This window comes from Lontra canadensis, unplaced genomic scaffold (assembly GCF_010015895.1).
Source record: "Lontra canadensis isolate GAN:19392208 unplaced genomic scaffold, GSC_riverotter_1.0 scaffold49, whole genome shotgun sequence".
NCBI lineage: Eukaryota > Metazoa > Chordata > Mammalia > Carnivora > Mustelidae > Lontra > Lontra canadensis.
In genome coordinates this window covers 9,864,557-9,889,023 of record NW_022631043.1, presented here as the reverse complement: position 1 = coordinate 9,889,023, position 24,467 = coordinate 9,864,557, and the positions used below count along the sequence as shown (strand labels likewise).

General features: G+C 45.4%; 1 protein-coding gene and 1 pseudogene across 1 annotated transcript; both read left to right on the top strand.

Annotated features, from left to right (window-relative positions):
- The first annotated feature begins 7,817 nt into the window (after nucleotides 1-7,817).
- Nucleotides 7,818-20,132, top strand: GSDMC (gasdermin C). The gene is made up of 11 exons (XM_032873441.1): nucleotides 7,818-8,084; nucleotides 8,899-9,083; nucleotides 11,155-11,323; nucleotides 14,001-14,112; nucleotides 15,344-15,415; nucleotides 16,042-16,074; nucleotides 16,624-16,650; nucleotides 17,700-17,839; nucleotides 18,417-18,546; nucleotides 19,020-19,093; nucleotides 19,782-20,132. Exons 1-11 carry the CDS (start codon nucleotides 7,818-7,820, stop codon nucleotides 20,130-20,132), a joined length of 1,560 nt encoding a protein of 519 aa, XP_032729332.1.
- An 862-nt stretch (nucleotides 20,133-20,994) lies between these two features.
- Nucleotides 20,995-22,941, top strand: LOC116876982 (annotated as a pseudogene).
- The last annotated feature ends 1,526 nt before the right edge of the window (nucleotides 22,942-24,467 follow it).

Here is a 24,467-nt window from a genome sequence, read left to right as displayed (position 1 = left end):
CTGGGATCATGACCTGAGCCAAAGGCAGACACTTAACAACTGAGCCATGCAGGCGCCCCTAGGTAGTTCAATTTTTAATTTTTTGAGGAACTTCTATACTGTCTTCCATAATGGCTATACTAGTTTATATTCCCACCAACGGTATGCAAGAATTCCAATTTCTCCATAGCCTCACCTACACTTATTAATTTTTGTTTTTCTTTCTGTTTTTAGAGAGCAAGAGAGAGCACGCAAGTGGGGATGAGCAGAGGAAGTGGGAGAGAGAGAATACCAAGTAGGCTCCATGCTGAGTGAGGAGCCCAAAGCAGGGGCTTGATCTCACAACCCTGAGATCATGACCTGGGCTGAAATCAAGAGTCAGATGCTCAACTGACTGAGCCACCCAGACACCCTTTAATTTTTGTCTTTTTTTTTTTTAAGATTTTATTTATTTGAGAGAGAGAGAGCATAAAGAGGGGGAACAGCAGGTAGAGCTATAGGGAGACCTGTTCCTCTATGGGCAGAATCCCATGTGGGGTTTGATCCCAGACCTTCAACTGACTGGGCCACCCAGGCACCCCTTATTTTTTGGGTTTTTTGTGTTTTGTTTTGTTTTTACAATAGCCATTCAACCAGATGACATCTCATTGTGGTTTTGATTCGAATAGCCCTGCTGATTGGTGATGTTGAGCCCTTTTTCATATACTTGTTGGACATTTGTATGTCTTCTTCAAAGAAATGTCTATTCACGTCCTTTGTCCAATTTTTAATTGACTTATTTGGTTTTTGCTATTTATTTGTGTGAGTTCCTTACATATTTTGGATATTGACCCTTTTTCCAACAGATGATTTGCAAACATTTTCTCCCACTCCATAGGTTTCCTTTTCACTCTGTTGATTTGTTTCCTCTGCTGTGCAAAAACTTTTTATAGTTCAGTGCAATCCCACTTTTCTGTTTTGCTTTTGTTGCCTGTGCTTTTGGTATTATATCTGTGAAACCAATGCCAAGACCAACATCCTGAAGCTTTTCCCCTATCTTTTCTTCTAGTAATTTTGGAGTTTCAGATCTTACGTTAAAGTCTTTAATCCAGTTTGAGTTCTTCTGTGATTATGTAAGACAAGGGCCCAATTTCATCTTCTGCATAGGCATATCCAGTTTTCCCAGCAGCATTTGTTGAAGAGATTATCCTTTCTCCCACTGGATATTCTTGTTACTCCGTTGAAAATCAGTTGGCCAGGGCACCTGGGTGGCTCAGTGGGTTAAGCCTCTGCCTTCGGCTCAGGTCATTATCTCAGAGTCCTGGGATCGAGCCCCGCATCAGGCTCTCTGCTCGGCAGGGAGCCTGCTTCCCCCTCTCTCTCTGCCTGCCTCTCTACCTACTTGTGATCTTTCTCTCTGTCAAATAAATAAATAAAATCTTAAAGAGAGAAAGAAAGAAAGAAAGAAAGAAAGAAAGAAAGAAAGAAAGAAAGAAAGAGAAAACCAGCTGGCCATAAATTTATTATAAAGTATGAATCTATTCTGTTCCTTTGGTCCATATGCTTGTTTTTATTCCACTCGCATATTGTCTTGATTACCGCAACTTGTAATACACTTGAAAACAGAAAGTGTGATGCCTCCAGCTTTGTCTTTTTTTTTTTAAGATTTTATTTATTTGACAGAGAGAGAGAGAACACAAGTAGGCAGAGAGGCAGGCAGAGAGGTAGGGGAATGTAGGTTCCCTGCTGAGCAGAGAGCCTGATTCAGGGCTTGATCCCAGGACCCTGAGATCATAACCCGAGCCGAAGGCAGACGCCCAACTCACTAAGCTACCCAGGCACCCCAACTTTGTTCTTTCTCAAGACTGCTTTGGCAATTGGGGCAGGGGTGTGGTTCCATATAAATTTTATAAGTTTTTTTTTTTATTTCTGTAAAGAATATCATTGGGATTTTGATAGGGTTTACACTGAATCTGTAGATCACTTCTGGCTGTATAGACATTTTAACAATATTAAGTCTTCTGGTCCGTAAACATGAATGTCTTTCCATTTGCTTCTCTTGTTTGATTTTGTTAAGCAATATTTTGTAGTTTTCAGTACATTAATCTTATATCCCTTAGTTACGTTTATTCCCAAGTATCTTATTCTTTCTGGTGCAATTGTAAAGGGGATCATTTTTAAATTTCCATTACAGACAGTTTGTTGTTAGTGTATAGACATGCAACTAATCTGTCTTGATGTTGTATCCTGCAAATTTACTGTATTTGATTATTAGTTCTAACAGATTTTTTTACGGGGTCTTCAGAGTTCTCTGTTTATAAAATCGTACCGTCTACAAACAGGGACAATTTTAATTTTTCTTTCCTGATTTGGGTACTATTCATTTCTTTTTCTTGCCTAATTGTTCTGGCTAGGACTTTCAGGACTATGATGGATAAAGCTGACATCCTTGTCTTGTTCGCAATATTAGAAGAATAGCTTTAATTTTTTGTTTTTTGCCATTGAAAATGTTAGCTGTGGACTCATCAAATATTAATGTTTATTATGTTGAGGTACATTCCCTTTATAGTTCGTTGAAAGTTTTTATCATGAAAAGGTCAGGTGTTCCATTTTGTCAAACACTTCTGCATCTATTCAGATGCGATTTTCATCCTTTGTTCTGTTAATGTGGTATCTCACATTAATTGGTTTTTATATTATTTTGCTGAGTTTTGCTGAGTCCTCCTTGCACCCCAGAGATAATTCCTGCTTGGTCATGATGTATGGTCCTTTTAATATGCTACTTTATTCAGTTAACTAGTATTTTGTTGAGGATTTTTAAATCTATATTCATCAGGAATATTGACTTGTTCTTTGCCTTTCTTGTAGTTTCTTTTTCTGGCTTTGGTATCAGGATAGCACAAGCCTTATAGAATTAGTCTGCCAGTGTTCCCTCCTCTTCAAGTTTCTGGAAAAGGTTGAGAAGAACTGGCATTAATTCTTCTTTAAATGTGTCGTAGACTTTACCTGTGAAGCCAAATGCTCCTGGGCCTTTCTTTGTTGGAAAGTTTTTGATTACTAGTTCAATCTTCATACTAGCTATAGGCCTATCCACAAACTGTTATTTGTAACATTTCCATATAATTTATTCTTTAACCTGAAAATTATTCTTTAGTTCCAATAAATTGGGGGTTAAATTATATTATTATTTAAATTTAATGGCATTGTACATCACAGAACCACGTCCATCTGTTGACAACCGTGCCCTGAACCTACAGGATGAAAGTTTTCCCCGGGGCAGTGACAGCCTTAGTAAGGGTAATCAATGAACCTGATGACCAGAACTCCACCCCAGAGAAGTGGATCTGTCTCTCCTCTGATTTTTGAGGGGCTAACTTGGGTTCCAGCACACCACCAACCCGCCCACAATATCATTTGATGGTCCCTTCCGTATCTGTCCTCCAAACACTCCGTGGTTGGACAAAGCCTGACCAATTTTTAGGGGAATGACTTTGCTCCTCCCTGTGTTGGCCAGAAATGTTGGAACAGTGCGATTTCTCAGTGTCTGATTTCCTACAGTGTTGGTTCTTCCCTCCAGGTTGGGAGACAGTAACCACCATCCCAGGAATTCTCAATAAATTTTTATTAAGCAGAAAATATATATATAAATAAATAAATTTAATGGTACTGGGATAAAAACGTAATCTGAATAATATTGGTTCTTCATATTTGTGGAGACTTACTTAATGACGTGTGTGTGAAAAGAGTAAGTCTCTTTGCAAGGAGTATACGGAGTTTTATATATACCCAGTCAATCAAGCTTGATAACTGCATTGTTCATATCTTCCATGAATATCTCCTATGATATTTTCACACCTGAACCATCAATTACTGGCCTCTTTGTCTAACAATATTTGTTTATACGTTTCCACACTGTGTGAGGTTCACTCATGTTTTGACTTACTACGTGTTCTTTTTTTTTTCCTTAAGATTTCATTTATTTGTCAGAGAGAGAGAAAGAGAGTGAGAGAGCAAGCACAAGCAGGAGGACCAACAGGCAGAGTGAGAAGCAGGCTCCCCGCTGAGCAGGGAGCCCACTGTGGGACTCAATACCAGGACCCCAGGATCATGACCTGAGACAAAGACAGATGCTTAACCAACTGAGCCACGCAGGCACCCCCTACATGTTCTTGTTATTATAACATGATTCTGTTCTACTCCAATGTTTATTAAGTTGAATCTATTCTGCCTAATATGAATATGTACATACAGGTTTTATTTTGATACTTACATTCTTTTCATTTTCATTTATTAATTATAGTGTTCTAAATGTCTTTTTCTAAAGACTTCTACATTTTATTTTTAATCTAATCCAGCAACCTCTGATTCTTAAGTGAGAGTTAATCCATTTCTATTTAATCCATTTATTGTATATTTCGTTTTGGTTGTTTTTTGGATTTTTATTTGACAGAGAAAGCACAAGCAGGGGGAGCAGCAGGCAGAGCAGGCAGAGGGAGAAGCAGGTTCCCTTTGGAGCAGGGAGCCTGATGCAGGGCTCAGTCCCAGGACCCTGGGACCATGACCAGGGCGGAAGGCAGTCACCCAGCTGAGCCACCCACATGCCTCTACTCTGATTTATTTGTATCATTTTATTTGAACTTTTTATTCTAAAGTATTATTTGAGAGAGAGTGTGTGTGAATGAGAGGGTGAGGGAGACTCTGAAGCAGACTCCACACTGAGCACAGCCCAACTTGGGGCTCAATTCCACAGCCGCAAGATCATGACTTGAACCAAAATCAAGAGTCGGATGCTTAACCAACCGAGCCACTCAGGCACCCCTTATTTGAACTTGCTATTTTCCCTGCCTTTTCTTCCTCTTCTTTTTCTTTTATTGGATTAATTGTGTTTTCTTTACTCTTCCCTGCCCACCCCCACCCTCACACCCACTCCGCCCCGGTCTGGAAGTTAAATATTCAATTTCTACTTATGTCCTGGTTTTCCTTAAATTTTGGAATACCTACTGGATTTAACAAAATGTAAAACTGACTTCCTTGTCAAAAAATACAAAGATAGGGGCACTTGCCTTCAGCTCAGGTCATGATCTCAGGGTCCTGGGATTGAGCCCTACATCAGTCTCCCTGCTCAGTGGGAAGTCTGTTTCTCTCTCCTGCTTCCCCTGCTTGTATTCTCTCGCCCACTGTTTCTCGCTCTCTGCCAAATAAATGAATAAAATATTTTAAATAAATAAATAAATAATCACTCCCTTGAGAAAGACTTCCCTGACCTCCCAACTGCCCTGACCAAAGAATGAAGATAATCTATCATAGGTTCTGAGAGAATCAGATGCCTCTCCTGTATGAGACTCATCATGATTTACACCTGCGCATGTATTTATTAGTGAGTTCATTTCGTAAATAGCTGTGTTTCTCGCTAGGCTGCAAACCTCGATGGGTCAGCGATCATTCCTACTCTTTGTTTACCATGGCACTGCCAATGCCTAGCATGGGGCCTAGCATGGAATAGGTTCTCATTAAAAATTGGCTGAATGAATAAGTAAATAAATGAATGAACAAGTGAATTTACAGAGGATCAATTTCCCTGGGAACCATGTCTCTCCTCATAAGCACTGGTCTTTGTTTCTTGTACTAGGACTGGTGGGGATCCTGAATTTGCTGACGCTGAAAATGTTTAGGAAGCATGACGGCGTCATCCAGGATGACGACTACCTATCCAGGGTCCTGACACCTAGCAGAAGGACTGACTTTATCATGTTTCTCGTGATTCATGGTCCACCCAGCACAATGCAGGCTTCTGGGTTTATTATTTTACCATTTCAGCCCGTCTTCATGCAAGTGATTCTCTTGTCCTATTTCAGTCACAGCAAGATTGAATAAAATCTTCAAAGGCGTGAGTATTGTGGCACTATACTTAGCCAATTCACAAACATATATAAAGTACACAAACTGTACAACTTGCCTGGCTTCATCTTGTCTACGGAGGCACAAGAAATGCATGTTTGTCCTTTGGAGGGGAAATTCCTCTCTCTGCCACTTTGAACACCTGAACCAGGTGCTCATTAATCCCCCTGATTCTGTCAATGTCTTGTGGCCTAGATCTTATCTCTGTCCTCTAAAGATCACCTGCTAAGGCACCTGGGTGGCTAATTGCTTAAGCGACTGTCTTCCCCTCAGGTCATGGTCCTGGAGTCCCAGGATCAAGTCCCACAGCGGGCTCCCTGCTCAGCGCGGAGTCTACTTCTCCCTCTGACCCTCCCCACTCTCATGCTCTCTCTTTCTCCCATTCTCTCTCTCCCAAATAAATAAGTAAAATCTTCTGAAAAAAAAAAATAATAAAGATCACCTGCTATATATCTACCGAGCTAGAGTTAAGGCCCATTCCAGCTACAAATAAGGGCATATTGATGTATGTGTATTACTTCACTGTGCATACATAACAAAGGCCTAAGTCTCTGAGGTATTCAAATCATGGTCAGCTCTCTCTGAATGACATACCCGCTGAATCTCTCCTGTAAGAGCAGAAGGGGCCCAGGACAACTGGGCGGCTCAGTTGGTTAAGTGTCTGCCTTCTGCTCAGGTCATGATCCCATGTCAGCTCAGCAGGGAGTCTGCTTCTCCCTCTACCCACCCCACCCACGGGCTCATGATCTCTCACTCTCTCTTAAATAAGTAAATAGAATCTTTGAATAAATAAATGAGCAGAAGTAGCCAATAAAAAGCACCCAGTTTGTCCCTACAAGCTCACTGAGATCACAGTGAGTGACACATGCAGAAAGAATCGGTTGTCTGGATCCCCAAGCCAGCTCCCCTTTATTTGCCAGGACTCCTGTTTCCTCTATCTTGCCTTGCTCCCCTTGACCATCTCCCTCTGTACCACACAGCCCATTTCAGAATGAGTCTGCTGATGTATACATGCCACTTTCCTGACTCACTCTGAGTGTCAGAGCTCTGAGTAGCCCTGGGGGCCACCTGGCCACCCCACTCTCTTGGTAGATGTTGGCTCTACCTTCCACACAGACCAGGACCTGACCGCTTCTCGTGGCTTCCTGGGCCAGCATCCTGGCCCCATCCCCCATCAGCTCAGTGATGGGTCACTGCAGTCCTTCCTAACTAGACTCCCTAATTCTGCTCTTCCTGCCCCACTGTGTCTGTGGTCAACACGGCAAACACAGGCATCTTTTCAAAAGCCGTGTCCACTTGTCCCTCTTGAGCTCAGCCCCCTCCAAGAGCCACCAGTCCCACGTCAGGTAAAAAGTAAGTCCTCACAATGACCAGCAAGGGTCCGCCCCCACCTGCCCCCACCCCTTTCTGATGAATTCTCTCAGGCCCTGCACCTGGGCTCATATCAGGTCTTTCTTCCTGGAGGATCCCTGTGCTTGCTCATTCCTCTGCCTGAAATCTCTTCCCCAGAGAGCCACATGCATAGTTCACTGCTCCCCCACCTGTCAAATGTCACGTCTCAGTGAGGCCTTTCCTTCCCAATTGCAAACACTGCCACCACTTCTGCCACCACATGAATCTGTAACATGCACCAAACTTTCTTTCAGGTCCCTCTGAAAGGACCTGATGATCCTATAGAGCATTTCCTGGGCCTTTAGAGGGCCCTTGGTTTGGGGCTGGGGAGACACACAGGCTTTTCTATTCTAGCCATAGAAGGCAATGAATTTCACAGTAGCACTTTTCTCCAAAGCCTAGACTGTGCTCAGAATACCAAAGTTGAGGAAGTTATGATCTAGTCACTATTCTAAGAGCTAAGTTAGTCTCATGTATTTGTTCTCTGTTTAAGGAGCAATATCAAGCTCCGTGAGAGCTTCCCCCTCTCAACTGAATTTCATACAGCTGTTCCATCGGCTCCTAGCAATATGCCCTCCCTGTTTGAGCGTATCAGCAAGATCTTGGTCAAAGAGATTGGAGCCGAAGACCTGAGGCCCATGAGACCCCTGGAGAGCGCCAAGAAATACCGCTCGCTGTCGATACTACAGAAGAGGACCCGCTCGGGGTTCTGGGAATCACCTGACGTGCCGGCAGAGTACACCCTCACGGACTTCCTGGAGCCAGGCTCTTCAGTCCCAGGTGCTGGAGGGCAAGGGGGCGAGGAGTGGAAAACACGGGTGCTCACAGGCAGGGCGGTATGCAAGGGTCCCTGAGGCCCTCACACAGGTCAGCGTTAGCGTTGGTTTTGCCAAAAGACCCTGGGCAAGAAGCTATGGTTACTTGAGAATCTGCAACACCTGGACACAGGCATGTATTAGTTCATCTAATTCTCACCGCAGCCTCTTACGTCAGGGACATTATCCCCACTTACACAACGGTGAATTGAAACATAAAGTAATCTGTGCCAGGTTATGCACCTGGGAGCTAGTAAGACTAGAATCCAAACTCAGATCCGCCTGTCTCCATATGCTTCACCCTTTCTGCTCCAGGGTGCTTCTGCCTGGGCTGGACGTTGTGCCTGCACCAGAAGAAAGATGATGTCGTGGGTCCCCTTGACTGGTGCACACACGATGTTACCGTGTCTTGGGGTTTGGAGTGCTATCGCTGTTATCCAACACCTGGGCTGATTCAGACATTTGTCCTCTGCAGGAATTTACATTTAAACATTAATTGAGGGTCACCTGGGTGGCTCAGTTTGTTGAGTGCCTGAATCTTGATTTTTGGCTCAGGTCATGATCTCAGGGTCAAGAGATGGAGCCCCCATATCAGGCTCCACATCAGCAAAGAGTCCGCTTGAGGATTCTCTCTCTGCCCTGCCCCCACTTTCTCTCTCTCTAATAAATAAATAATAAAAAATAATAATAATAATAACCATTCATGTGATAGATTCTCAACTGATAGATGTACATGAATACGAGGGTTGGAACAACACAGGACTCTGCCATTCACTTTCCCTCCATTCCAGAGTAAATTCTTGGCTCAATCTAAGGCCACTTTTTCTGTCCCCAGAAATTGATGTCCTCAGGACCGTTTCACCTCAATGACGCTGTGGGCCAGAAGCAGAAGGCTTCTACCAACGTGACCACTGGGCTAGAAGTGAATGTGTCAAGGGAAGCTACTGAGTGCCGTGGATCCTCCCTCCAGTTTCAAGTTGTTAGTATCCTGACCCATAAATGGGAAGACCTTCAAAAGAGGTGAGGCCACGGGAAGGAAGGAACTGGTCAACAGGGCCCGTAGGGCTCTCCTCGTGCACAAAAAAGCCCCTAGCAGGCTTTGCTGCTAGGTTCAGAGTGCAGAGCATGACATCCCAGACCATGCTGTTCTTCTCGGGTACTTATTCATTCATTCAGCCAACTGGCCATTATTAGTTATCTGGTATCTATTTATTAAACCTGTGACAAAGAATCCGAAACTCTCTGCTTAATAAGTCAAGTATGCAGCTGTGTCCTGGCATTCCATGTACCTGCATGTATATGGGCAAAGGCAGATATCAAATGATCCTCTAGGAGCTATGGACAGCTTCCTACGTCAGCTTAAATAGTGTGTTCATAAAGGCGACACACTGGTAGGCAACAAGTTAAAAAACAGCAAACCTTTTAGAAACTGAAAGTTACTTTCACTGGGCCTTGGGAAATTTCTGTATTCCTGGGTCCTTACAAGGCCCTTATTTAAAATAACATTTGCAAAAAAAAAAAAAAAAAAATTTGCAAAGACTGTTTATGGTACAAAAGAGTATTTCAGATTCCTTAGCTGTGCGAAAAGAAATAACAAAAAAAATTCTCAGTATTTCAGTAGTGAAAGACCCAATTTCTTTTTTTTTTTTTTTAAAGATTTTATTTATTTATTTGACAGGCAGAGATCACAAGTAGGCAGAGAGGCAGGCAGAGAGAGGAAGGGAAGCAGGCTCCCCGCTGTGCAGAGAGCCCGATGCGGGGCTCGATCCCAGGCCCCTGGGATCATGACCCGAGCCGAAGGCAGCGGCCTAACCCACTGAGCCACCCAGGCGCCCCAAGACCCAATTTCTAAGGTACCTTTTACTTAGCTAGCTCTAAGTGAAGTAAGTAAGCCTGAGGTCAAACCTTTAAATACAGGGGCCAGGGGCGGGGGCGGGGGCTGTGGAAGGCAGTTGGCTATTTCTAGTAAATGGGAAGTGGGCATTTTATGTATTCAGCCAGGAAGGCACTTGCAGATCGTGATGGGAACTCTGGAGATAAGAAACAGGACAAGGGGGAAGAGACACTGCAGGTGGTTTGGCTTAAGTTTCTCTGGCCACTAACAGCTGAACTCGGGCGTAAAGAATGACAGAAGCAAGCAAGAGCAGGAGGAAAGGGGTTCGAATTGGGGTTTAGAGGTCCTGGAGTATGGGAGAGCTGGATGTTTCCAAGACCAAGAAGAGGCCGGGGAGGCCGAAGCTTGTCAGCGGGGATGAACGTGGTATAAAATGAAGCAGAAGAAGCAGGTAGAAGTCGGAGGACACGCCCCTTGGACGCATGGTAAGGAGCTTGCATTTGTCTCCAAGGGCAATAGGAAAGCCCACATTGGATGCTCAGTGACCACCTGCACTGAAAGGCAAATTTAAGGATCTCACAGTATTCCCCACGGCTGTTACCAGGGCACCAGGCAAGTGGGGCCTGGAGTAGAACCAGAGTTGGGTCTCAGAATTGAAATGGGGATGGACTTTGTCTTCAGTACTGCAGACCTTCCCCATCTCCCCTATCCTGGATTTTTCAAGTCAAGCTGCACAACCACCTGCTAGGGACAGTCAGCCCACCAAGCCCAGCTGAGCTAGTCATGAAGAATCACCCAGCATCCGCCTGCTTCATCACACTTTATCCAACTGCTCCACGTGCAGTGTACGTAACCGGCCTTGACTACAGGGCTTCCCCAGCACTGTTCTCAATCACCTGGCCTCGCTGACGTCCAGCCTCCTTCTGCTGAGAGGCCCTAGTACTGAAAATCTATAAACTACCCTAATAGGACAAAAGTAATTTTGGAAAATGCAGATGTCTTTCATCATATGGGATGCACACCCTCGAACCTATACCCCTGTCAGAGAACGGGGGCCCTGCCACCATACATAACAGAGAAGACGTTCTGTTGCCCTAAACCACCTAACCTATAAGCAGTATCTTCCTACCCATTGAGAGCTCACCAGTCAAGTTCCAAACACTTTCTACCCCATCCAGGTTCTTAGAAGAGTAACTTAGAATAACCCAAGAAGGCATCCCTTTCCCACTATGACCTTTCTCTTCCCATCTACCCCAGGAAAGTGCTGGATCCAAAGCTGTTACTGCTGGTGAAGTCCGAGGACAGAGGGAACAATCTCTATGTGGTGACAGAGACCATGGAGCTGACCCAGAGGACTGAGCTGCATGACAGCAGAAATGTGACTGCTACAGGAAGTTGCTCAATCCCCTGGACTCTTTTGGTCAAGGTACACGGTTGTCCCTGTTGTGGGTTGGGGACACTAAGAGCACAGCCAGCCAGCCTCACTGTTCAGGGGCTCTGCAGTCTATTAGGACCCATCTTTGGGGGTGGAATGAATGGGGCTATTATTTCCCACTTCTCACGTGCCTGACTCCTGACCTGAGAATATATTCTAACATCCTCATTTTAGTATCTTAATATATGAGATTATTCAATATTGATAAAATAGAAGATAAACTTAATTATTGATGATTACACTTTGCTTTGGGTAAATGATAGATTCTGGATCCTCTAAAGTATGGCTGTTCTACTTCATACAAGTGGGGCTCTGTGGCTGCAGAAACAAGAGACCACAGTACAAAACTTTAGCAGTTAAAATATCCTAAATAACGGCAACCCCTGAGTAGAAAGTGTTCTGGACTGAGATTAAATATCTCCAAGCACATCTGATGTACATAACTTACAGTAACCGTGTTTAAAAAATGACTTAAACACCTCAGTTTATCAAATATTAAGTCAACATGAACCATGATTCAGGAACATATAAAGTTTGTGTATGTGTGTTATAATGGACATTTACACGCAATATATTTCATATGTAACTTATCCTCACTTAAGAGATTTAGGAACTAAAACAAAACAAAAACTGAGATGTGCGCTAACTTTCCAAGATCTGTGAATGAACCTGAAAGGAGAGCAAGGCGCCACCCAGTGTTAAAGAAGTTTGAAACAAAACTCCGTCCAGCTGGGAGGATAGTGCCCTGTTCAGCTGTTTTCCCACCTGTTCGGACGGGTGGACTGGGTTTCGTGAGGACAGAACACCCTGTGGCACCTCGCACAGGGTGACTGCTCAGCGGTGTGTCCGGCTACCGTCCCAGCTATTCACAACCAGTGCCATCTAAGTGTGGGCTCTGGGGCTGTGACATCGAACAGTTTGTATGTCACCCCTGGTTCATGGCTGCCTCAGTTTCCCATGCCGTTGATTTGCACTTGACTCTCTTAGGTAGTATTTGATTCGCCAGGACATTCAAAGAGTAGGGCTGAATTCTGAAGAAGCCATTTACTCACTTGGCTGCCTGAGGACAGTATTCTTGTTTCTGAGATAGGGTTCCCTCATCCATAAAATTAAAATATAACACCTCCGAAGAAGTCCACTACAATATGTATTAACAATCAGGTCTCTAGAATACAGTAATTACTACTCCACGGGATGGTTCATTTTACGTTGCCGCTGTGACTGGTCCATGATTCTTGGTTCAGCGCTACTCTGGGTGTGTCTGTGAGGGGGGCTTCCGGATGAGCTTTGAATGGGCAGACTGGTAAAGCAGGGTAAGTGGGCCTCATCCAGTCCACTGAAGGTATGCACAAAACAAACGCGGAGAAAGACTAAGTTCACTTTCGGCCTGAGTGTCTTTCAGCTGGGACACTGTTCTTCTGCTGTCAGACTGACTGACACTGTGAGCTACACCATGGGCTCGCCTGGTTCTCGGGCCTTTAGATTCGAATGAGAACCATACCATAAGTTCTCCTGGGCCTGCACATCTTGGGACTTCTCAACCATTGTAACTGCATGAGCAGATCCCTCATAATAAAGCCCTTTAGACAGATAAATATATAGACAGAGAGACACAGAGCCTAGTGGTGCTGTTTTTCTGGAAAACCCAGACTGATATTCTCAGTAAAGTTTGTCAGCTTTTCGCTTGATTTGAGGACAGAGTGACAATTTCTAAGCTCTTTACGTGCCAGACCAGAAACCGGAAATCTACATTTTTTTAATAGAAAAACCAAAATATAATAATCAAAGAAATATCCCCCCCAAAAAAGTAAGGAAAATGTTAATCTTAAAATTAAGAGGGTTAGTCCTGGAGATTCAAAATGTGAATAACAGGAGCTCCAGAAAGAGAGAACGGAGACCCAGTCAGTCAGTCACCCAGGAAATAATACAAGAAAGGCAGGACGGAGGAACGTGCTTCCAGATGAAAGGACCAACTGGAGGCCAGTTTCATGGGTCCACATACACCACAAAACCTAAGTGCAAACTCTCAGGAAATTTGCTTCCAAAAGAAAACCAAGAATATCTCCAAAAAAAGGAAAACAAGAGTCATTTTCCAAAAAATTACAGCTTAGAATTCTATGTCCAGTCAAACTAATGCTCAAGTGTGAGAGTAAAAGAAGGAAGTCTTCAGAAATGCATGATCTCACAAAATGCAACCCTACATTCCCTGGGAAGATGAGTAAGAGGCAGAGAGGGCACAGGACTGACACAAGTAATTAACTGATAAAGCAAAGAGCTGGAGTGAAGAGAAGCAGTTTCCCCAAGAGTAAACAATGGAATTTAACATAGATATCGGGATGTGAACATTTTAGGAAGATGGGGGAAGGATGGGTAGGGGTGGGGAAGGGGGAAGAGTAAGAAGACAAAATCTTCATCATTCAAAGGAGACAATAACTGGATACACTTAAATCTGAAAAAAATAATAAATCACTGCAATGCAAACATGAACCTGAGAAATATGAAAGTAAATACTGGACCAAGAAGGACTAAAGAGCAGGACCTGAAAATCAGGATCAAGGGAGAGTGAGAGGAGGAAGATGCTGGGTTCTCCGAGCATGAGCTTCCTAGCTGTACCTGAGTTTTAAGATCACATGCATACGGGACCGTACTGCCTGCTTTCTCTCCCCAGGGTCAATGCCAGGGAGAGGTTCACAAAGTGACAGAGAAGATGCTGACTCTGTCACAGGGCACAGTGTTGGCCTACAAGAGGAAGCAGCTGCTTTCTGAGGAGAATGGCTGGGGTAAGCAGAGGCTAAAAGAGGCAGCTGGGGGAGGAAGGGGAGAAACGAGAGGGGAAGGAGCATCAGCTGCTCACGCTTCCACTCTCAGCTCTGCCCACTCACAGAGAAGGCTGAGGACATTTCCCAGCCGTGGGGGCACACACACGTCCCACTACCCATGGCCCCCTCCCGCCCGGCACGGCCTGAAACGCTGCTGGGGGAGATACAGAGACAGTCTCCCACATGGAGAGGGACAAAGAGGGACCCAGCGCAGAGGTGTCCTTAGCACTGGGCGAACTGCAGCCCCAATCCCATCGTCCCTATTCAGTCAAGGAGTCACTCAAGCCACTCTCAGCAGTTCACCTGGGGAGCCACAGGGAGCTCTCCAGGCTCCCCATAGCCTCAGGTCAAAGCCCCTGAGATATCAGCAGGGTCCCAAACCAAACTGCGGACATAATGTCCTCGGAGCATAAGGCAGGGCTTTATCTACACCTCTCCCTCCCTCGCTAGCCGCAGGGCCCCAGCCCCCTCCGCTCTGGGCTCGGATTCCACAGTGGGGCAACCATCTGCGGCAAACAGCAGCCGCAGGGCTGGGTGGACTGGGGAGTGCTGGGGCACAACCAGCTCAGGGTGCTTGGCCTGTGCCTTCCCAAACTGAACTCCCAGTGAGAGGTCAGCCTGGTACAGCTGGGGTCCAGCTCCTCAGGGATGCGGGGATGCCCTCGCCACACACACGTACTCACACACGCACGCACGCACACACACACACACACACACATTCACACACTATTCTCTGTAGTATCCTCACTGCAACATCTTGTCTCAGCACATTTCTCACATAGAGCGTGAAATCACCCATGTCTTCCTGGACAGGATTGGGAGCAGAAACAGGTAAGGGAGGAGACCTCAGGAGAGTAAGACAAAGAGCACCAGACAGACAATCCTACCCAAAGAAGGAGGGACAAACCAATTACCTTTACCTCACAGAGACAGTTCTCCAGTGTCAGAGAGCACCGTGACCAACCAAGGTGCTTGTAGAAAAGGCGGGTTCCAGGCTCTTCTTCAGAGTCAGGTCGGGGGTTCTGAGCTTTAGCCAGTATCACAGGGGACTATGATGGAGGGGTCCCCGGCCCCACCGAGAAGAGCTGCCACGGCCGGCCTGGAGGGGGCAGTCTGGGGCTGTAGGTGCCGGGCTGTGAACCGGTCCCGCAGGAATAACGCAGCTGTCCTGGCCTGACGTCCTCCCACCCAGATATGCTCACCCCAGACGACGACAAGCCGAAAACCTTTCCAGGTCGCGCCTGGGTGTTCAAGTTGGGAAACAGTAAGCATCTGCCTTCGGCTCGGGTCACGATCTCAGGGTCCTGGGGTCCAGTCCCACATCAGGCTCCCTGCTCAGTGGGGAGTCTCCTCCTCCCTCTCCCTCTGTCCCTCACCCATTTGTGCTCTCTGGCTCTTGCTCAGCTCTCTCAAATGAAATCTTAAAAACAAACAAACAAACAAAAACCTTTCCAAAAGGTGAGCTCCAGAGCTGGGCAGTTCTCTGCCTCAACTCACCCTGCTGAGCCATGACCCCCTCTGGATACAAGTAAGAGCCATGCACAGGGCTCAGCCCCCACAGACCCACAGGGAAATCTTTCCAGCCAGGTTCCTCCACCGCCTCCTACTGTTCCCTGCCTTTGACCTGCACAGGCCTCAGCCACCAGAAAGCTACCTTTCTCCTTTGAACACTAAGATAGGGTTGTGGGGTGGGGTGCGGGGGTGCTGCCTGGGTCTCCTTGTGCCTAGGCACCAAGTCAACTGAAGTAGTGGGAAGAGGCAAGAAATCCAGGGGCAGAGGTAGGAAGAGGAGGAGGAGAAAGCTGGGAAGAGGAAGGAGAGTGGTGGGGAGGAGGCAAGGGAAGAGGAGAATAAGGCTTTGTGAATGAGTATTTCTGTTTCTCTTTCCAGCAAACTGGTTCACAGGTTTTATACCGTTACCAGGTGAGCGGTGGTTTTCAAGGCAGGAAGGCGGGAATGTAGCCCTCCATGAGGCCACTTTGCACAAAATCCCCCATGATTGCCTCTGCTGTCCCTACCTGAGGTGGGAGATATGGCCCCTGGGCAAAGGGCAGGAGTAGATGGACAGGAGGGGTCAGGGAAGTCAGGGGCAGAAGGTCAGAGAAACTGAATGTCTTCAGAAGCTAAGTCTTGGGCAGGGGACGTACTTCCTCTTTTAGACACCCTCACAAGCAGTCCCCTCCCCCTAATAGGTATGTGTCTGCTGGAGGAGAGCAGGGGGATCTCATTCTGCCCACATCCAGTCAGCAGGGCAGACTGCCCTGGCCTTTGCCACCAAGGCCCTAGTGCCTGGCCCTAGCTTTTGTGGAACAGGAAAGGTGCAGGAAGGCCATGGGGTTGGAGGGATGGACCCAGATTGGGGCAGGAAGAGGACAGGCAAGAGGAAGTGGTGAGAGGACAGAACCCTCCAAAGTGTCTCAAAAGCTGATCTAAGCATGAGAAAAGAGATGATCACTGTGCTTCTCTTTCCAGGAAGAGAATGCAGATTCCTCCTGCAAGGTGAGTGTCTACTAAGAGGGAATTAAGGGGCTTCCACGGTAGGAAGCTGCAAAGCTGAGAACCCAAATTGGAATTTCCATTCAACTCAGAAAACTGAGCTCTTCTTCCAAACAGATGCTCTTGTCCAATCTGCTTATTCATTCTTTTATTCACTTCTGCATGCCTGCGACAAACATCCACGAAGAACTCAGTGGGCAACAGGCATTATTCTGAACCCTAGAATACAGCAGTGACCCAAAGAGAAACACCTGTGTCACTGCAGCTTCCATCCCACTGGTCCCTCAGTCAGCAGATCATCTTGAGGCCACCTGAAGTCTGCTAGCAGAAGCAGAGAGCCCCCAAATTCTTTCCTTGTTAATTCTTTTTAAAAAAAAATATTTATTTGAGAGACACAGGGAGAGAAAGAGAGACAGAGACAAAGAGCATGAGCAGAGGGACAGGAAGAAACAGACTCACCACAGAGCAGGAAGCCCGACATGGTGCTCAACCCCAGGATGCTGAAATCATGACCTGAGCCAAAGGCAGACGCCCAACTGACTGAGCCACCCCAGTTCTCCAACTGTCTGTGGATATAGACGATACAAGTAGAATTACACAATAAGAAGGATAACTCATGTGCACCCAGTATTACCCCAAGCATTTTCCATATGTAAACTCAATTTAATCCTTTTAACATCCCCATTTAACAGATGTAGAAACTGAGCCCAGGGCACGTAAGATCCTCATCTCGAAGGGCCCAACATTAGAATCCACGTTATGTCACACATGTCCCAGAAATGAGCACCTGGTGATTTTCTTCCACTTCCCATTACCCCTTTCCAGAATCTCCATCTCTTCTCCCTGCTTTCTACCCCTCTCATTTCATAGTGCTCAGACAGTCCGTTTGCTAGTCTACTACTTCTAACCTATTCAGAGCTCAAACATGCCATCCACAGAGATGCTCTTGGTTGATAAAAGGGCTCCTACTGATAGGGAAGGGCTAATCATCCCAGGAATGTTCTAATCAAAGAATTGTACCCATTCTCATTGTTGTTGATTCCTGAGGGCAGAATTTGAGCACCTACAGGAGAAGATTTTCCAGGAAATGGAGGCCCTGTCCCTGCTCTCACAGGACGCTCAGGATGCTATATTCCATACTATCCTGAACATGCTTGGGAACCAAGAGGCTTTGCAGGACCTCACGGATGAGGTGAGGGGTTCTTACAGCTACCTAGAGCTGATCAAAAGTGGTAATGTGGGGGGGCGCCTGGGTGGCTCAGTGGGTTAAGGCCTCTGCTTTCGGCTCGGGTCATGATACCAGGGTTCTGGGATCGAGCCCCACATCGGGCTCTCTGCTCAGCAGGGAGCCTGCTTCCCCACTCTGTCTCTGCCTGCCTCTCTGCCAACCTGTGATCTTTCTCTCTCTCTCTGTCAAATAAATAAATAAAGTCTTAAGAAAAAATAAAATAAAGTTTAAAAAAAAAAGTGGTAATGGGGGCAGGATTAGGAGATGCTGCTACCAAGGCACATGGAGGAGGAGGGACAGCAATTCCAGGGGAAAGAGTAGAATGTGAGAGATACAGGACACTGGCCCCAAGCACGATAGGGCCAAGGAGTGCAGTCGCAAATACTGAGGCTGCTAGGAATCCCCTGGCACAGGTAAAGTGCCCTGACCTCCCCAACTTTGTTAATTACATACAGCCTGAAAAGACACAGGCAAAATTATTTAACAATACTAGTTGTACTAGTAGTAGTATCATATTACCAATAACATCAATCTCCTACAGCTGGATAGGAACCCCTGGGATCCTTTGGATAGCTTTGGTGGCAAAATCCTAAATGAGATGCAAGAGGACATAAGAGACCTATGGATCCAGGAAAGATTTCACATCATTTACCTCCTTGAAGCCATAATGGGTAAGAGTGATCTGGAGGACATGTACGAAAGTCACAAGTTTGGCCTGCAGACCTCATAAAAGCCATGGGTTAGATGTTATTTCTCCAAAACCCTTCAAATATCATGATCTTCATCCTCACATATCACCTCTCTCCAAAGTCTGGCAGGCTTAGTGAGATCAATTTGCCATGTGAACAGAGAACCAGCCTCAGGTCCAGAAAGTGACAGGCCCAAGTTCATCCAACACATCACTGTGGGTGGATGATTCCAGGCTCTGGCCTCGGGATCCCATTCTCTGGACCATGTCATGTAGCATCCCGAAGACCATCCCAAGAGCAGAGCGGGGACTTTCTAGTATAGGGAACTTGACCTTCAAGTCCAGTGGATTATTCCTCTGCCTCAGAGTTCCCCTCTCATTGGGTCTCCTAGTTCACAGCGGGGAGAGGAAAATATGACTTTTCATCACTCTTTCCCCAAATGTTCCCAATCCCAGTGCTGAGTGACACCCAACGTGATCTGCTGGCCCAGTCCATGAAGAAGAGGATCCTGCTCCAGGAGCAGGAGCTGGTGAGAAATCCCCAGGGGCAATGCCCAGGGAAGAGGGTGAAAAAACTGGAGTTAAGAATGACTCTGAGGAAAAAGAGATGATGGAGGTTTCTGCCAGGAAGGGAGACAGGATCCTGCTCTGGCAACTGGGAAATCCCTGGCTGCAACTGCGTCTAGGGAACAGGCCCAGTGGCTATGAGCTACTTTAGGAGGGTCTCCATTTCACTGGAAACCCCAGCAGAGGGGACCGCCAGTTCTAAAATAGCCACATAGGAACCCAGGTTTGGGAACTCAGGGGCTTAGAATCATATCCCTGCTTTATTAACACAGTTACCACTTGAGGATTGCTCTCTCCTTCTCTATCCTCATACCTATATGTAAGTACGTATGTGGTGCAGACATATGCATACCCATAGACACACACTGCATGAGTGTATGCACACGCACACACATCTAACTCCATGTGCCACTATTCCACACGGGAAACGTTAGTGTAACCATTTAGCAGATGAGGAACCAATGCTTAGCGTTTTCCAGTAATGTGTCCACAATCACAATGATCACAGGACATGACCAGGACATGACTCCTGGTCCCCTTGACTCCAAAAGTCTTACCATTTTCAGTTACCCTGCATGACCCTCTTGGGGACAAATTTTCTCTTTCCAACCTTAAATGCTGACCTGTAACATCAGATACCGTTTATTCTAGGTAAGGAGCATCCTGGAGCCCAACTTCAAATACTTCGAGGATATCCCCTTCACCCTCAAACCTGAGCTCCTTGCCACACTCCAGGACGAGGATTTGGCCATCACCTATGGCCTTCTGCAGGAGTGTGGCCTGAATATGGAGCTGAACAGCCCCAGCTCAACCTGGGATCTGGAAGCCAAGCAGCCCCTGTCTGCCCTGTATGGGACCCTCTCCCTGCTGCAGCAGCTGGCAGTCAGTCCAGAGAGGCCTGCCCCCCCCCCCCCGCCCGCAGTCTACGCTGAGAGCTTCCCTAATGAGCTCAGGGGCCCAAGGGCCACACTTCTGGCGTTCCGGGTAGCATGGAGCCAGTAATCAGCACACCTGAGGGAACGTTCGGAAGTGACAGATCTGTATCTGGATAAAGGTTCATGCAATTGTCAAAGCTCATCAAACAGTATCTAAAGATAAGAGCATTTTGCTGTATATTAAAGCTACTCCAAAACAATGTAAACAAATACTGAACTCTAGTAACAGTACGAATTGTTTGGGATGAAATGTAGTGGTATCTGTAACTTACTGTGAAATGCATCAAAAAATAAGGTGATTAATGAAGGGATAGATAGATATGTGACCAGGAAGAGGTAGTAAAATGTCAAAAACAAGAGGGTTTTTTTTTCTTCAAACATTTCTTGAAACATCCAGAATTGCTTCAAAAAATAATTATCCCCCCAAATTATACCTGTGTATTGATCACTATGTATTGCACATATTGCACATATGTATGCACGTGTACTTTTCCAAAATTGTGCTTTTTGAGCTATTTTAAAGGGAACACTGAGGGACATCTGGGTGGCTCAGTTGTTAAGTGTCTGCCATCAGCTCAGGTCATGATCTCACTATCCTGGGATCAAGCCCCGCATCAGGCTCCCTACTCAACAGACGGGGGGCCTGCTTCTCCCTCTCCTACTCCTCCTGCTTGTGTTCCCTCTCTTGCTGTCTCTCTTCTGTCAAATAAATAAATAAAATCTTTTAAAAAAAATTAAAAGGAACACTGAGAGAACAAAAAAAAGAGGTCTTAGAAATGAAAACTATTATCAAACGTCATATGCCACGGCCACTGCCCCTCAGGGGGCCCCCTCGCCTCCGCCTGCCTTTCCTGTGGTTGATTTGCCTTCAACTCCTTAAAACCTCCTCAGCTCCATTCCTCCAGCAGCAGGTCTCTAATTAACAGATGATGGCAAAGCCCACCCACAGCTCCATCCTCCAGCAGCGAAACCACCAAACGGAGTGGGGTTTTCTCCATGATTGCTGGGCTGCAATCCATGACGTTTGCTTTCAAGCACATAAAGCCGTTCTGGCTGCCTGTAGCTCCCCTTTCAGAATGTTTTCCTTGAACCATCAGCACAGGACTGCACAACTGAATCTCAGCAACATAAAAATTAGTGCTGAGTCTTCTGATCTCATTTTGCAATTCGTGTATTTAGGGAAAACTATGACCGCTCCCTCCAGTTTTGAGCAGGTGAAAGCGGCGATGACCTGCCTACAGCTGTACAACGTCCCCGACTGCTTAGAAGACATACAGGATGCAGACTGTTCTAGTACAGAATGTTCGCCTTCTGCTTCTAGCAAACAGAGGAGCAAAATGGTTATTTTGGGGTAAGGCACAGTGGCTAGAAATGGCAGTGAAGCCCACAGGTGGTGTGCAGAGCCAAGTTCAACAGTACCACGCGATCGAGAGCCTGATGAAGTCTTTACAGTTAGGCAATTTTCCCAAACCAGTATCTGATGTATGTAAGAAAACGTTCAGCGTCCAAATTATCTAGTCCAAAAGATCCCATGTCACGGCACTTTGGATGGAGTTTTAGGTGTGATAGTTGGGGATTTGGCTTTAGCTCTAAAAAAAATTTCGAGATGAGCATGGGCTAACCTGCATTAACAGACATTCACACCAAAACACAAGATCCTACCACAAAATAGCAGATATTAGAGATGGAAAAATGGTACTACCCAAGCCAAATGTGGTGAAAAGGCATCTTCTAAAACATTTTGTACACAGACAGATGAATGCGGAGGAGACACCAGCCAGGCTGCTGCTGATTCCACTGCAACCGCCAGGAGCAGAAAGAGGGCATGGTGGAATCTAAACTAGCCAGCGGAGAAAAAGCAGAGCTGCAGAGAGGGAAAGAATCCTTACCTAGATGGCCCAGAAGATGCTCCTACAGATGAACCGAAGGACTTTAACACTATTAAAGTTACTGATAAAGACTGTAATAAATCCACTGACAACGATGAGTTAGAAGAACCTGCAGAGCCATCTCACAGACACTACGCTGAAGAAGGTACCACTATTAAGAAAAGTCGTAGGAAAAGTCTGAAACGGCGGATGTCGATAAATGCTGATGGAAGAGGTGGTCCTCTAACAGCCCAAACATCCTGTGAGCTGTGCTCACTCCAATAACTACGGATCTGTCATCTCATTCCTCAGCCAAACACGCTGAACATATCTGTGTGCAGGGGAAATGTGGACAGATCCTCGTTAAGGGCAGGCAGCTTCAGAATCCCGTGCAGAGATGTGGAGAACCCCACAATCTGACAAGGAACGGGGTTGGGAAATGCAGAGGAGAAGATGCACATGGGAGAGAGTCCTCATGAGCAGTCAGAAGAGATGTGTTTGTGGAAATGTTGGATGATTTTAGAGACAATCATTTCCAGATAAACATTATCCCAAAAAAACAGTTATTTAAACATTCTGCCTGTCCTTGTCAACATCCTAATTGTGGCCAGTGTTCTGAAACTGAAAATCTAGTCCTTGAACATATGCCTCGCTGCCTAGACCAGGATGTGTTTTAAGATGCCATCGTGGAAGAAAATGAGAGACCCCAGATGAAAGCATTTTTGTAATCCACGTGGAAAAGGATTTTATCAGCGGTGTCACTCAAAAGAACACTATACTTTCCATATGAAGTTAAAACAGTCTGTTTGATGGGACATGTGGGAAGCACATAAGACCATAAGGCATGTCTGGTCCACGTGTGATCAAGGAAACCTCAGAAAACATGACCCCTTAGGACAAATGATTTCTCATTTAACTGCTGGCGGGGCTACATGCCAGGTCTGCTTTCCAATCCGCCCAAACAGGACCCGGATGCTCATCCGCATACGTGTGGAACATACGGAGTGAATTTTAATCTGAGGAAAGAGGCGATTACGTGATAATGCCAACCATTTGCAAAGAACATAAGTGATTTTCTACTGTACTAATGCCTAGTTGATAGCAGACAAAACACCAAACCAAAGGATAAGAGCTATTTAGAAATCGATTTTATGAGATGAATTGTTGGGAAAAAATTTCAAGGCCATTTTAATACTTTTGTTTGGGGTCTTATCTACATTTTAGGTGTTATTAAATGTTTATCATTTTTATTATTTCTTAATAGAATTTGTTGATTTTCATTTGTTTTAGATATGATTAAAATTACTTTTGGGGCGCCTGGGTGGCTCAGTCCGTTGAGGCTCTGCTTTCAGCTCAAGTCAAGATCCCAGGGTCCCACTGATGGGCTCCCTGCTCAGCAGGGGCCTGCTTCTCCCTCCCCCTCTGCCATTACCTCTGCTTGTGCTCTCGTGCTGTCCCCACAACCTCAGATAAATAAATGACTTCTTTAAAAAAATAAAATAAAATTACTTTTCAATGTAGACTACAAGTGGTAATTACCCCTTCAATGTCTATTAAATGTCTATTAAACTTTAGTTTTTTTATTAAAAAAAGGAAATTAAACTATTATAATAAAAACTCAATAGAAGGATCAGAAGGTAAAGTTGAGGAGCTTTCCCAACAGGTAAAGTAAAAAGTCATAAGATGAAAAATAAGAAAGAGGAAAAAAAGGAATTTAGAAGAGCAGTTTAGGAAGCCTAACAGCTGGGTAAAACAAGTTCTCAAAAAGAGAACACACACACCCAAGTGGAGAGGAAATTATCAACAAAATAATTCAATAAAATATCCCATCACCAGAATATGAGTTTCCAGATTTAAAGAACCCATCACCTACCTGACACAAATGGATGAAAATGAGACCATATCAAAACACATTTGTGTGATGTTTCAGAACATGCAGGATAGAGTAAAAATCCAGGGAGAAGAATAAATGTTATCTACAAAAGATCAAACATAAGCATAACTTTAAGGGGTGCCTGAGTGGCTCAGTTGGTTAGTTAGTGGTTCAGTTGAGAGGATGTGATACAACAAAATGAGAGAGACCCAGGAGGAAGATACTGGCTACCGGGAAAAGATTAAGTGTAGAATAGAGACAGGGGGATTCCCAGGGTGACAGTGGGGCTGGAGGGGGCACAAAGGACAAGTAGTCCCCATCTGAGCAGATAGGAAGGCTCTGGGGGAGATTTCTCCAGGAAGAGGAAATTGATAAAATACCTTGAATCTGGGATATTAAATACAAGATTTAAGGAATTTGGGATTTAATTAGATACATAGAAAATAGAAGGAAAAATAAAAATTGACAATGAGAAACAAAACAAAAATCCTACAGGAAAGGAAAAATAATTATGGTTTATTAAAGCTGAGTAGTGTTTACAATAGTCACAATTTGATGGGACCTGTGCTGTTGTGTAGAGCCAAGGGGACCCAAAATCCTCATCTCCCTTGGTGTAAGTCCATGGACAATGCCACAACTGAGCAAGCTTATTATTAAGAGA